Here is a 14815-nt window from a genome sequence, read left to right on the forward strand (position 1 = left end):
CGTACATGATCGTAAGTTCACGTGAAACTTTTTATTTTTCACGTTCCGCCCTAGGAAAAAAGTGACATGATCGACCCCCTGATTTCATCAATTCGGTTTAAATCTGAAATCCTGATATTTAGGTAATCTCAGTTTATAGCACATTTTTCGTTCCCACCAAGTTTCGTTTAAAATTTAAACGCAATTAAACTGAGTTTATTTTGAACGCCCATTTTTGGCCGTTTACCCGATGAGAACAAGTACGTGGAATCCACGTTTTTATCACGTGGACTATCCAGATGGAATCTACGTTACCAATCGAGTGGATGATCCTCTCAAAAACGGTACTAGAATTCACGTTGAAATCTCATCGATATTTCGAATCAATTCTTCTAAGAATTTTCTTGAAATATCCATGTAGATATTTCACTGGATTTCCACGACGTGAATATTTGATTCATGGATTTCCATGATTAAACATGGATATTACATCGTTATATCACATAAGATAGAGTGAGGTTTTTTCATCCACGGAACTATTCCGTCTAGCGATAATATTTATGTTTCTGAACAGTGCTCAAGAAAGAAATTCTGGACTTCAAAATCAAAAGAGCATAAAGCATAAGCTTCAAATAATCAATATGTGCTGTTCAGAAAGATAAGCATTATCGTTAAATAAATAGCCCCGTAGACGAAAAAGCTTCACTTTACCCTAATAGCCACACAAATATAAAAGAAATTTTGGTATCTTTCTATCATCTACGTAAATTTAGATCCATCTTAAGAGTTTGCCCACTGACTAAAGCATCTCTGCTCAGAATTCCAAATGAAGAATTCTTTATTCTAATTTAAGCCGGTATTTATAATCAATTCTTATTTTAAGACTGTTTTAAGTAATATCTTAAAATGCTCTTATGGCTCATGCTGATACGGCTCTTTGATTGATTGATTAGATTTTAAGACAGTACTTAAGATAGCCTTAAATATAAGAACCGACCGAAGATTAGTCTCAGAGATCTATAAGAATATAGAAATAAAGAAAAATCAATAAATATTTTTTATTTTATATAACGCATAAATTTTTATTATAATATTTATTAAACATGTATTGTCATACTGATTAATTATTATAATTAATCAGTATGACAATACATGTTTACAATATGTTACAATATGTTATAATAATTAATTATAATAATTAATCAGTATAAATAAAACAATTGTTTTTAAAACAATTGCCGTTAAAATTGGAAAATAATAGAGTATTTGACACAGCAAGATATATAGTTAAATCTGTGATAATCACGTACGTTCGAAAGGGAGAGAAATATAATAATTCTGATATTGTTTGTCTATTAAACTTATTGTAATCTTAAACAAATACGTATAAATATACGTATTTTTAAAAAAAGCTTTGCGGAGGAAGATTTAATATTCGAAAAAAAGAAATATAAAATATTACAAAGAGAATATAAAAATAAAAGAAATTAATTTGTACAAATAAGGTAAATGTCTAAAAGTGATTAAATATGTATCTATGTCTAAACACTTACACAAAAACTTATTATTAATCTCAAATGCTTTTTTATTATAATATAAAAATTTCATTGTAATTATTAAATTTTAATTATAATCTTTAAATATTTAAGATTATAATTAAATTTTAATATTATGATAAAAAAAGCATTTGAATTTAATAATAATAAATTATAAGTGTCCGAACATAGGTACAAGTCCGTTCATTAGGACGTTTATCTTAAATGTATGAAAGTTCTGACAATTCTCCAAATCATTGTAAAAATAAACTTCTGAAATGTTTTTGAAACTTAACAACTTAACAACTTAACAACTTAAATAAAAAATATATATATAATTAAAACATTATAAATCTACTTCTAAAAATCTTGCAAAAGAGACTATTGCACTTCTTCATCACTGTTAACTTTATTTCGTTGCTGATTTTTTTCTGATTTTAGCTCTTCATTTTTAAAACGCTTTTTTGCATTCTTTAACCAGTTTTCAATATAAGAATCTACAGTTTCTTTATTATAAAAGAACTCAAGGTCTCTGTCATTTCTATGTTTTTTATGAGCAGCTGTAAATAAGATAAGAGATTTATAAAATTAAGAAATCTAAAAAAAGTTTAAAGAAATGACGATTTATAAATTTAATATAATTTTTCCAAATATAAAATTTAATATTCATTAAAGCACATATAAATAACGAAAACATACCAATAACAAGACCATGAGATAAAGTATTTTGAAACTTTTTCTTTTTAATGGTTGTTCCTTCTCTATTAATCCCTTTAAAATTAAAATTTACAGCAACTTTATTTGTCATTAGTTTATGCATCATATATAGAGCTTTTGAGATCTTCTTTGCCATGCTCTGCTTAAAGTCCAACCTGTGATACACAATAAAAGGAAAAAGAAATATATATACTGTAATGAATGTCTGAAATATACAACAAGGAACAGATAAAATATATATCTTACCATCATCAATTTGTTTTCTTCTTGTGATAAAAAATTCTCGCAGTCATCCAATTCTTTCAAGGAAATGAAAGAATGGAAGAGTTGGAATTCCAATTAAATTATCAGATGTCTCTACAGGAGAACATGTTGCAGTATAAATTTTTGTGATGGTTACATGAAGTATATCAATGCGAGCTCGCAAATCATTTATAGCAGCCATTATAGTCCTACCTCTGATTTCTACAATTTTAAAAACAGAAAGTATTGTCAATGTAGTAAAAAGAAATGTTTATGTAAGTATATGTGAGTAGCAGTTATAAATGGAAAACAGTTCTATAAAGGAATATTATATCGAGCAAAAAAGGGCATTGTTATTATACAATTTTCATAGAGATTTCATTGACTTTTGACATTGAAACAAAAGAAAGAATTACATCAGCTAAAATATTCAGGTTGGATTAAAAGCAATGTTATGAATATGTTATGAAGGTATTAATATTCTAATTTACTGATACAAAATAGTTAAATTTATCTATGTGAAATGTTTACCATTTTTCTTAAGAGGTGATTTATTGAAGGAATTTGTTGAAAACGATGTATGACAAGCTGAAAAAAAGGAAAAATATAAAATATTTTTCTAAGTCTTGTAATAAATGTAAAACGGTCTCGCTTTTCCGCGCGGAGAGCGGTCAGTCGGTTACCAGGAGGAGAAGCGAGGACGTTGGAGACAGAAAGGCGTGATTAAATCGTTAGGCGAGATCGATAATAAATAACGATGTTTATTTAACTAAGAGTGGTGCGATAGAATGCACCGAATCGTCGCGTTTAATGTTCGTGGCCGTAGACGGGCGAGGCGGTGATCGGCGCGCGGATAATGCGTAAATACAAAATAAGAGATCGCTCGGGCGGTCGGCGCGATACTGATCGCGGTGCGCAGTTCGGTGGCGCGGGGCGCGCGCGGCGGCGGCAGTGTCGCACGTGTTCGTCGCGGGTCTTTAAATCGGCGATTTAAACGTGCACGCGTGTCGCGGGTGTTGTCGCGAGGGTGGATATTTCGCGAGGTCGGCGGATCGTTAAGATCGGAGAACGGGTGTGCCCGTTCCCTGCCGAGAGTGCTCGGCTGACGGGGGGTGTGCCCCTCGTCTGTTTGCGTGAACGCCGAGTGAACTCGGCCAGCCGGGGAGAGCCCCAGCTGTGTGCGGAGAAGAAGGTGGCGGTGCCGAGTGTACTCGGCCGACCAGGGAGTACCCTGGTGCTCGGAGAGGTAGTATCGGGGAGAACCCCGGTACTCGACGGTGGAATCTCGGAACGGCAGAGTCGGGTCGAGCGAACTCGACGCGCTGGGGAGACCCCAGCAACTCTCGGCTTGCCGTGCGAGCTACGGAGACGGCTTTCGGCCAGGCCAAGCGAACTTGGCGCGTTGGGGAGAACCCCAACAATCTCAGGCTTGCTGCCGGTTTCGGAAGATCGTTTCCTCGAGGCGAGCTCTCGGAAACGAGCTAGGAACAGGAGTAAACGGAGAGTGATTTCCTGTGGAGAGCGATGCCTTTTTATATCCGAGATCGACCTCGGTATTTTCGGTCGGATCGGTCGGATTGGTCGATCTCGGGGTTAGCATCCCTCTCCCCAGGAGCGGAAAAAAAGGATCGGGGGATGATTGGTTTTTTGGGTAGGGAAGGAATTCGGTGGGAAGGTAACGGCGCAGTGCGGGGTGGTTGCGCGCTTGTGGACGCGGTCGTGGCGCGGTGCGGGACGCTCGCTCGGTTGCGTGGCGCGGCGTCGGTGCGGCGCGGGACGCTTTCGCGCTCGGTGGTACGGTGCGTGGCGCGGTGCGGGGTGCGCTCGCGCTTGTTGGCGCGACGCTTGGCGCGGTGCGGGGAAATACCACGAAAACATACGTGTTTTCGTGGTATTCTCCGACGCTTTCGGAGTTCGCGTGTACAAGAATTAAAAAAGGAGGCATTGCTGCCTCTTTGCGGCCACTGCTGCACTCCGCCTGATGTTCGGCGGTCCCCGACGGATGGTCGGTCGGGGGAAATCCGGAGGAGGAACGGAGCGGAAGGATGCGCTCCGTTACAAATGTCATTGATATTTATCAAATTAATTATAATATACATGATTCACATTAAATATTTAAAAATTTTATTCGTGAAGAAAACTAAAATTGTTTAATATTACCTGCTAAGTTTGGCTGATTGTGAGACTTAGAAATTGATTTGTCCTTCTTATTTCCATTCATTAATTTATCCTTCTTATTTCCATTTATTAATTTGTCCTGATTGTTCGTTTTTGCATTTTTCTGAACATTTTCTTTATCTCTTTTTCTCTTGCATAAGTTTGATCAACAAGTTTAACTTTGTCATTGACATTTTCATTAATATTTTCTGATACCTGAGACTTATGTGAAATATCTGGATAAAAAAAGAACATGAAACGATAAAAAAATGCAGCATGAAAAAATATTAATACTATTAAGATTGTAGAAAAAAAGTTTATCACTAATGCAAATTATCCCATATAACACACTCTATCCGACGGACGTTGCATATGTCGTATAGTAGTATAGTCGTATAGTATCGATATCATCACATTCTTCTTTGGATAAGGTGTGCTGTGTGGGATGATAATCATGTATGTACAAATATTGCAAAAAAGATGATTGAAATGATTCAGTTCACAATAATTTGATATATTAAACAAATAAAAGAGTGCCTTACTTTGCATCTGTTTTGCATTAATTTCGTCGATACTTTCTTCATCTGTATCACTGTAATATGACATAAATGATGATGTCTATTGTTTTCATTTCCTATAGTATTACAGAAAAATAAGGAAGTATTAAAGTTAAAATATAGCATTACACATGTTATGAAGAACAAATAAAAGGAAAAATCATGCAAATAAGTCAATTATATAAATAAACTTAAGCATATAACTAACCACTTATTTTTAAGTTTGTTATAGTTGGCGCTTTCAATTCAACATTAGTAGCTGAATCAACATCTGAATCATCAGTATCAGCATTATTACTTTTGTGTCGGTTCAAGAGCCCCTTGAAAGAGGGACTATACCTTTGAGTAACAAATCGTTGACGCTTAATAGAATTATCCCTATCAGACTATGACAAGTCTGAAACATCTAAGGCTTTTTCCATCTTCTCTTTAGCTTTTCTTACAGATTCTAGATAATACAAAATTACGAAACAGAGAAACATAATAATATAAAAGGGTGAATAAGGATAAAAATCTACATAGATTTGTAAACAAAATCTATATGCTTATTTGAACATATATTACGTATTGAAAATAGCTAATAGTATCCATATTATCCGTATTCCCCATTTTTGTTGACATAACAAAACGAAATAAACAAAATAAAATAGAACAAAAACCAAAGATTGTAACTTTTGCTATTTTGTAATATAAAGCACACACGTATACGCATGCACATACACACCACACGCACGCATGCGCACGCACGCACGCACGCACGCACGCACGCACGCACGCACGCACGCACGCACGCACGCACGCACGCACGCACGCACACTCATATACATATAATATATACTGCAAAATTTTAAAATTTTAACATTTTTATAAGTGGGTAGTCCGAGTATCAGTTGGTCTTGTCTTTTTTTCCAGATAATCATTTAATTTAGATTCATCTGGAGACCACTTGCATATATCAGCAAATCTAGTTTCTTTACCATTTTCTGTACATATTTTAATATAAATATTTTCTAGCCATTTAGTACAAGCTGGTACTGCATAAATAGTTGGCTTAGATACGTATACAGGCAATTCTAGTACAGCATACTGCAACAAAATATAAATATTAATAAATATAAATCTTGGTTTACGTAAAATTAACATACATACCATATTGATGATATTGGTAATTTTCTTAAAATGATCTCTTTTTAATGTGTTATGCAGTCTAAGAAAGTTGTAAAAATTAAATGCTAAGAATAAGTTAGTTATTAGCTATTTATTACGAATAACAAGTATATACCAATAAATTATAAAAATATACGATAAAACAACAATTTTCATAATCGATAATTACAAATCCATGGATATATAGAATTATTTCTGACAAAAAGATTTTTCCTAAAACTTATTGTCATAATTCTTATAAAAAGCCCAAGTGTATTGTTTTATAAATAAAGTAACAAGAAGAAGAACAACTTACTGGTTTATCCGTAAGTATTTTCACAGCAATTTCAATAGTCATATTGAGAATTATATTTCATTTTAATTGTCTCAATAAATAAAAACATAAATAGATGGTGAAAGATAAATAGATGGTGTGTGCAACGCCGTAGCGTCACGATATCAATTATATCGAAATTAGAGAAAACTATTATATTTTTCTGTTTTATAATGTTCTTTCTTCACTAACACTGCTAAAGATTTATAATTTCTGCAATTCTAATCTTCAGTTATTCTAAATGTAACAATGTGCAATAAAACATAATGGTGACATAACGTCCTTAATGTCCATTTTTACCAATGTAGATTAACTTTAACCTTCGATTTTCTAATTTTTAGAAAAAGATAAAAAAAGTTAAACTAAGATTAAAGAGATTAAAAATTGAGATACATTGATAAAAACAGATATAACTAACTTCGATTAACTTAATTGGCGGTTATATAATTTCACCGGCACTGTTGTTATTACTTTCCGCGCAACGTGATGCTGAGCGACTAATGATGACACCAGACCAATGATGCGATTTCGAGCACATCGTCGGTTTTCCTCTTCTACTTACATTCATAGAGCCGCTTTGTGAATCGTGTGATCACGCATTCGGCTAAGTCGACATATCTCTGTGTACATAAGTGAAGGGGGAAAATCAACGTTGTGCGCGGGCTCGAAATTGTATCACTGCACCAGACGGAGGATGCCAAAGAATAGGTGGAGGGGATACATATATAAAGAAAGGCATGTTATGAGCCGTGACATATCTCTTCTTTGTATGCATATCCGCTTTATCTATTTTTTAGAAGAGCTGCATCTGATATCACTGCGTGCACATCTTTTGTCTCAGAGAGAGAGAGAGAGAGAGAGAGAGAGAGAGAGAGAGAGAGAGAGAGAGAGAGAGAGATTGATTGATTAGACTTTATTTAGCTTTCTCAGCTATTTTGCAAATACATGATACACACTTAAATTATACTTAATATATGCTCTTTTAACATTCGCTTAAACATTTCTAGTTTATCACATCTTTTCATTGTGGCTGGCAACGCGTTGTACATTTTTACTCCTTCGTAGAACATACTTTTTTGTGCACTCCTTGTTCTACGAAATCTTATTATAATATCTCCGGTTTGTCGCGTTTGTCTATCATTTTTACTCCCCACTAGCTCTAATTGATCTTTTAATTGTTCCGGTAGCATGTTATTCACAACCTTAAAGATAAACGTACACACATTATAATATAGCCTCTGTCTTATGGACATAAACTGCAGCGTTTGCAGCATATGTTCCACCTTGGTATATTTATTACACTGCAGTATGACTCTCATAGCTCGGTTTTGCGCTTTTTGCAATTTGCTTAACTGCGTTTCACCCATGTCAATCAACAACGTCGCACAATACTCAAAATGAGGAGCTATAATTGTCTTGTATACCGTGCATCTGGTGTAAGCCGATACAGAACTACCTATTCTATTGAGAAAACTCGTTTTTTTCCCTATTTTCTTTAGCATATAATCACAGTGGTCGTTGAATCGAAGTCTATCGTCAATAATTATACCTAGATACTTCATCGTTTCCACACGCTCTATCTCAGTTCCATCCAAGCATTTCAACGTAATATTACCTCTTAGCTCTTTTCTTATACTTCTAACTATCATGTATTTCGTTTTCCCTGCATTCATTTTTAATTTATTTATATTCATCCACTTTTCTATTATAACAAACACCGTATTCATTTTTCTTTCTAATTCTGCGCTACTTTCTCCCTCCACATATATTAAAGTATCATCCGCAAACATTTTTATCTTACATTCTTCTGGACAGACTTTGATTATATCGTTTATATAAAGTATAAATAACAAAGGTCCCAATACAGATCCCTGTGGAACTCCATATTCCGTTGCCATTAATTTTGACCATTTATTAAATCGCACCTGCTGTGTTCTATTCTTTAGATATGAGTTTAACCATTCAAGGACTTTTCCTCTGATTCCATATTGATATAATTTCCCTAATAATCTTTCCCTATCTATCGTTTCAAACGCTCGCTTCAGATCCATGAAAATTACCCCTACCATTCTCCTTTCACTGACTATCAGTTTCCATTCGTCAACAATAGTCTGAATCGCTGTTTCACATGAATAGTGTTTTCTAAAGCCCGATTGATGTTCAGTTATAATCCTATTATTTTCCAAATACCTTTCAATTTGCTCTTTTACTACCAATTCTAACACTTTCTCAAATATAGGTAACACATTAATAGGCCTAAAATCACTCGCCTTCTTGGCTTTATCTACTTTTGGAATCGGTATTATTGTGGACGTTTTCCAACTTTCTGGACAGCAACCATCTCTCAGGGAGTTATTTATTATATCAACAAATTCCTCTTTTATTACGCAAAACGTTGCTTTTAATATATTACTAGTTATTCCCTCTTCCGTGCCTTTCTTATTTGGCAGTCCTTTAATAATTTTCTCTAAATGCTCTACCGTGATTCCCTCAAAATTTTCCATAGTTACCATATTTTCTATAGCGTAGATAATTCTTTTACCTGCGCCTGTAGACTGATCCTCTATTATAGATTTTATTATACTATTAATACTCTGTATATAATATAAGTTAAATTTATCCGCTATATTGCACCCTATTGTACTATAATCTATGTTATCTAATATTTCAAAATCTATATCTTTTATTTCTTTAGCACATACTGGCTCGCCTCTAATAATTTCTTTTAAAGTTTTCCACATAGTCGAAGGATTATCCTTATTAAAATCTATCATATTTTCATAATATTCTTTCTTTTTCGACCTGATTAGTTTTACTACTGCATTCCTATTAACTTTAAATTGCAACCAGCTTTGTTCTGTATCGGCGTACACTGCTTGCCTAAATGCCTCATCCCTTTTATCCGCAGCCTCTCTTATTACATCTGAGAACCATTTTTTCCCTTCCCATACTTTCGGAATTCTAATTTTCCTCTTCGGTGCCATTACATCTAACGCATTTACTATACTATTAACAAATTTTTCTGCTCTCTCACTCACACCCATACATACACACTGCCATCCCTGGCTTTCCTGTAATTTATTTTTTACTAACATAACAAATTCACCTTCATCAAACTCTTTGTAATTCCTAGCGCTAAACTCTCTAAATTTACTTTCAATTTTATTCACACTCACCTCAACTTCCAGCCACGCGTGGTCTGTAATTTTGGGTTCATGAATTACTTGCACTTTTTTATTACTATTAGCAAAGATTAGATCTATAATTGTTTGACTATCTTTCGTGATTCTCGTCGGTTCGTTAACATACTGTTTCATACCCAAGCTTAACATTGCCGTTTGCAATTTCTTCGCATAAAACGAGTCCATCATAAGATCTATATTAAAATCTCCTATTACCATGCATTCACCTTTTATTACTAATTCCTCTACTATATCCTCGAAAAATCTCATGAAATCCCCGTGCGATGCGCTTGGTGAGTGATATATTACCATTATCACTCCTTTATATAATTTATCTTTCACTTCTACCGCGACACACCAACAATTCGATTCTAATTTTTGTACTAACACCGTTTCGTAAATAATATCATTCCTTACATATAGAACAACGCCTCCTGTATTTCTATTCTCAGCATTACATCTAGTCATATTATAACCAGAAACGTTCACTTCACTGTCTTCAATATCCTCGGTCAATCTGGTCTCCGATAATGCTAAGAACGCAGGATTTATTTTCTTCATAATCTGATGTTGAATCTCATCCTTATGCGCTATCAAACTCTGCGCATTTGTATACAGTATAATTTCTTCTTTCTTCTGTAGTTGCTACTTCTCCTCCCAGCCTGCTCTCCTCTTCTCTTCCTGTAACGCCCTCTTAAAAGTCGGACATTCTCGGCTTCATGATCATCATTTATCTTCAAATTGTATGTTCGATTTTTGAACATACAGTTCACACATTTCTTCTCTGTCGCTGTACAGACACGCGAGCTATGATTCCCCGCGCATTTGCAGCATGTTTCTTCTCTCTTACAATTTTCGGCAATATGAAAATATCCCCAGCATTTAAAACACCTTTTGACACTGATGTGATTAAATGCAGGACACTTCTTCCATCCTACATTTAGTTTTGTTTTCTGCAATATCATCTCGTGTGTCTCTTCATCTACTTCCATTATTATTGATCCTTCTTCATTTCCTCTTCTTTGATCGTTATTCTTTACTTTGACCATTCTCTTCACAATTCGCATATTTACTGTATCTATTTTATTCTGCTTCTTTATCGTATTTATAAGCTCATTATCATCTAAGTTCATCTCTTCTAAATTTATATTAATAATTTTTATTTTTGGTTTCGATTTAGACTCCGTCACTTTGTAATTCTCTCCCAGTTTAGCTTGAACTGTCTCTTTCAACTTTTTTACCTCCTCTCCAGTTTCACATCCCATGATTACTACTCCTTTGCTTCCTTTTTTTAATTTTGTTACTCCCATTGCCATATTCTTTATATCTACCTTCTCTTTTATCACTTTTTTCGTGTCTTCACTTTCCTGTTGCAATTTCGGTTTAACAATTATAAGACTCTCTTTCTTCTTTTCTTTAACCGCTTCACTGTAGCTTCTTTGCGTTCCTCCCTTCGATCCATACTCTATTCCCTGTATCATTTTCTTCAAGTTTTCCATCTCTTGTTTAACACTTCCTAATTCTTCTTGAACTACTTCTTTAATCATTATTTTAATTTCATTTTTACGCATCGCTTCATCTTTTATTTCTTTTACAGTTCTTATAATCCAGTCTATTTTTATATCAATGCTTGACCCTTTATTTCCACTGCTCGATGTTGTGAACACTCCTGTAGATCCTGTAGATCCTGTAGATGATGTCCTATCTCTCCCTGCCGGAGCTTTCTCACTATCAGTTAAAAATTTCTCAAATGGGCCTTTACACTGCACGTACTCTTGATTTCTGTCGATAATTTTATGCTTATTTACACATCCTGGATGGTAAAAAAGCTTTGGGCAATTTTTACATTTAACGACTCTGCTCTTAATTGCCTTCCTACATGCCGAGCATCGATACTCTGCATATTCGTCGTCCATGCTGATAATTACCGGCCAAAACCGCTAGTATCAGCATAAGCGATCAGTCACCTGTGACCCACTTTCACACGTCAGCACTATTGTGTCCACGTATAATGTCTACTGTCTTGTGAGACTTCAATGTCTCAAATAATAAATTCACTGCTCACATCCACAGATCGCCGTATCTCGGCTAAATAACTTTCATATCCATCCTCGATCTACGGCGACATAACTCGAAATACTTATTTTACGTCTTTTCCCACTATTTACGCACGAAAATTCACTATTTTGACGGAGCGATGTGACACACGTCTTCACATCGAGAGAGAGAGAGAGAGAGAGAGAGAGAGAGAGAGAGAGAGAGAGAGACAGACAGATAGACAGACAGACAGACAGACAGACATTAAGGTTATTACAATATACTTGTCATACGACAAATGTAATAACATCTTAAATGATTGAAACGAAACAACCTGATATATGATCTTAGCAGTTCTTTACATAATGAAATATCGCACATCATGAAATATCGCTTTTCCGAGCAGATTGACGACACTTGCTCACAAGAGACACAAAAGAGATATTATATAATAACATAATTTATCTTATTTATTCAATAATAAATTATAGAAAATAAATAAAAAAGTAAAGTATCTACAATGTTTAAAGAGATTTGTAGTTTAAGTTTTTACACGTTATTTATTTCTGAATGTTAATTATTTTTTCGTGTGTATCATTTTATTTTTTTTTTACAAATTAGGCATTTTACGAAATACAGAATGGAAAAAAATTAAAAAGAAAATCTGGCCGAAATCTTGATATTTATTCAGAAGAAGAATATTTTGAAAATGTTGCTAAGAAAAGTACTCATGATTATTTTAACAAAAAATGTTGTAACATGGAACAATTATCTATTAATCACAATAACAAAGATGTCAATTTAGATTTGAGAAGCAATATCAAATATTTTGATACTGTACCTGTAGACATTGTAACACAGGATAATTATTCTTCTTCTAGTAATGAAGTAGATAATAATATTGAAAAAGTAGATAATAATATTGATCAATTTAGAAATGCAACTTTTGTTCTTCAAGATCATGATCACAATCATGATCATTAAAGCGATTATGATAATATTATCGGTATCACACGAGAAGACATAGAAGAATCACATATTAATGAAAATACTGGTTTAATTGAAATAATACAGTTTGTGATATGGATATATACAAATATCAAATAGACAATGCCTCTATTGTTAATACTATCAGTAACTGAAAGTTTGAAGATAATTCTATTTATGATGATATTTGTGAGCAAAATACACAAAATCAAATTAAGTATTGTTCAAAACATTGTAATATAAATGAAGCTAAAAAACTTGATTTCAAGTTAGCTCAACAACTTGCTCAATGGGCTCTTCAAAAAAATATAAAACTTAACGCATTATTTGATCTTCTAATAATTTTAAGAAAAAATAATCATCAATTTCTTCCTCAATGTGCAAAGACACTTTTGAATACTCCAAAAAAGACGACGTTATTTATCAAAGAATTTAAATCTGATGAAGAATTTTGATATTATGGTATCCTGTCGAGTCTTAAAAATTGTACTATCTAAAGAATTGGAAAATATCTTATCTAACATAATAGAAATTGATGTCTTTTTCGATGGTTTTTCAATACACAAGAGCATACGGCGATTTTTATGGCTAATTGCTGACTCCATAGCTAATAGAAAGGAAGTTTTCATTATAGGCATATGGTGTGGAGAAACTAAAAATCCATCAGATCTTGATGCTTTCTTGAAAGATTTTATTAATGAAACCCAAGAGTTAATGAATGGTTTCATTGTACAAAACAAGTGCTATAAATTAAAAACCAGAAACGTTATTGCAGATGCACCTGCGAGAGCATGGCTCAAACATTATTGGTTGTAGATCTGGCTACAACAGTTTGTTTTTGAATAAAGATTGAATTTTACAAAAAAAAGCTCAAAACTTTTTTGTATACCTAATAAAATAAGGAAAATATAAATATATTTTAATTGTCTTTTAATAATTTTTAAAGTTTTATGATGATTTAATCTGACATGAATTTTATTTGTATATTTAATAAAACTGAGCATGTTTAAAGCATTTTCTGAATAAAAAAGTTGAAATATACATATAATAAAATGAACATAATGAATAATTTGTGGATTTTGTAATAATAAAATTGAGATTCAGAATTGTAAAACAGAATTTTAAGATTCCATTATGTTTAATTATGATCATAAGTTATCAATCTAAGAAAACAAATTGTAGTTATAAAAGAGCAATTTTTAATAGTCATTTTGAAACAAATTTGTGATGACGATGAAAAAGTGTTAATTTTTGTTAATATTAATATTCTCAACAAATATAAATATTTGTTTAATATTAATATTCTCTTATAAAGATGTACTATTAAAGGTGAATGGTTCGGCAATCGAATGACGTATCCCCTTGGTAAAGATGCATCGTTGCTGACAGATGAATCCCTTTTCGAGCAAACCCATAAAGAATATCACAAAGGAATAACCTTTGACTTCAAGACTTGATCACTTTTGAGTCAATTTCCCTTAGAATCGTTTCATCTCTTCTACTTTGGCATTATGAAAAGAATTTTGTTAAGATTATATTGTAAGACTAGCAGATACACATTATCTAATGATATTATTTGTTGTAGCCAGACCTACAACCAATAATAAAAGTAGTCCGCATGGCAATAAAATTAGGTCGCATGAATCTCGAAAAGTCTTTCGAAAGACGACACAAATGTGTGACCGCCGAAATTGCGACCAGTCTTTCGAAAGACCGCAGAAATGCATCACGCGAAAACATTGCTAAAAGCCTATTAGCAAATTCCTAAATTTGATGATCAAACCGAGTGTAATATTGATTAATCAATATCACGCAACTGATCGACGCAAGCGATCAGAATGCTGATCGGGCATCGATCAGACTATATAACCGGTTACACAAGACGGAGTCGAGAGAGTCAGGAATAACATGTCGTTCGGAATCATTATTATAAACATCGCG

General features: G+C 33.6%; 1 protein-coding gene and 1 pseudogene across 11 annotated transcripts; both read right to left on the reverse strand.

Annotated features, from left to right (window-relative positions):
* Positions 1-1904: 1904 nt before the first annotated feature.
* LOC105423646 (uncharacterized) lies at positions 1905-10411 on the reverse strand. 11 transcript variants are annotated; one of them, XM_089076143.1, is made up of 9 exons: positions 6651-10411; positions 6471-6568; positions 6338-6395; positions 5174-6274; positions 4635-4867; positions 3006-3062; positions 2478-2696; positions 2214-2386; positions 1905-2074 (listed from the first exon to the last, which is right to left on the reverse strand). In XM_089076143.1, the coding sequence occupies exon 1, from the start codon at positions 10409-10411 to the stop codon at positions 7625-7627; it is 2787 nt and encodes a 928-aa protein (XP_088932269.1). In that variant the 3' UTR covers positions 1905-2074; positions 2214-2386; positions 2478-2696; positions 3006-3062; positions 4635-4867; positions 5174-6274; positions 6338-6395; positions 6471-6568; positions 6651-7624. The 11 variants fall into 11 exon arrangements, with proteins under 11 accessions (XP_088932269.1, XP_088932270.1, XP_088932267.1 ...); XM_089076144.1 differs by having other exon boundaries at positions 6471-6574; XM_089076141.1 differs by lacking the exon at positions 6471-6568.
* Positions 10412-10492: 81 nt separating this feature from the next.
* Positions 10493-11930, reverse strand: LOC148936798 (uncharacterized; annotated as a pseudogene).
* Positions 11931-14815: the final 2885 nt, after the last annotated feature.

Source organism: Pogonomyrmex barbatus, unplaced genomic scaffold (genome assembly GCF_055798465.1).
Source record: "Pogonomyrmex barbatus isolate J1 unplaced genomic scaffold, ASM5579846v1 scaffold2, whole genome shotgun sequence".
NCBI classification, from domain to species: domain Eukaryota; kingdom Metazoa; phylum Arthropoda; class Insecta; order Hymenoptera; family Formicidae; genus Pogonomyrmex; species Pogonomyrmex barbatus.

Excerpts from the sequence above, each read along its gene's own strand:
- LOC105423646 (XM_089076141.1), bottom strand. The coding sequence starts at position 10,411 with ATGAAGAAAATAAATCCTGCGTTCTTAGCATTATCGGAGACCAGATTG.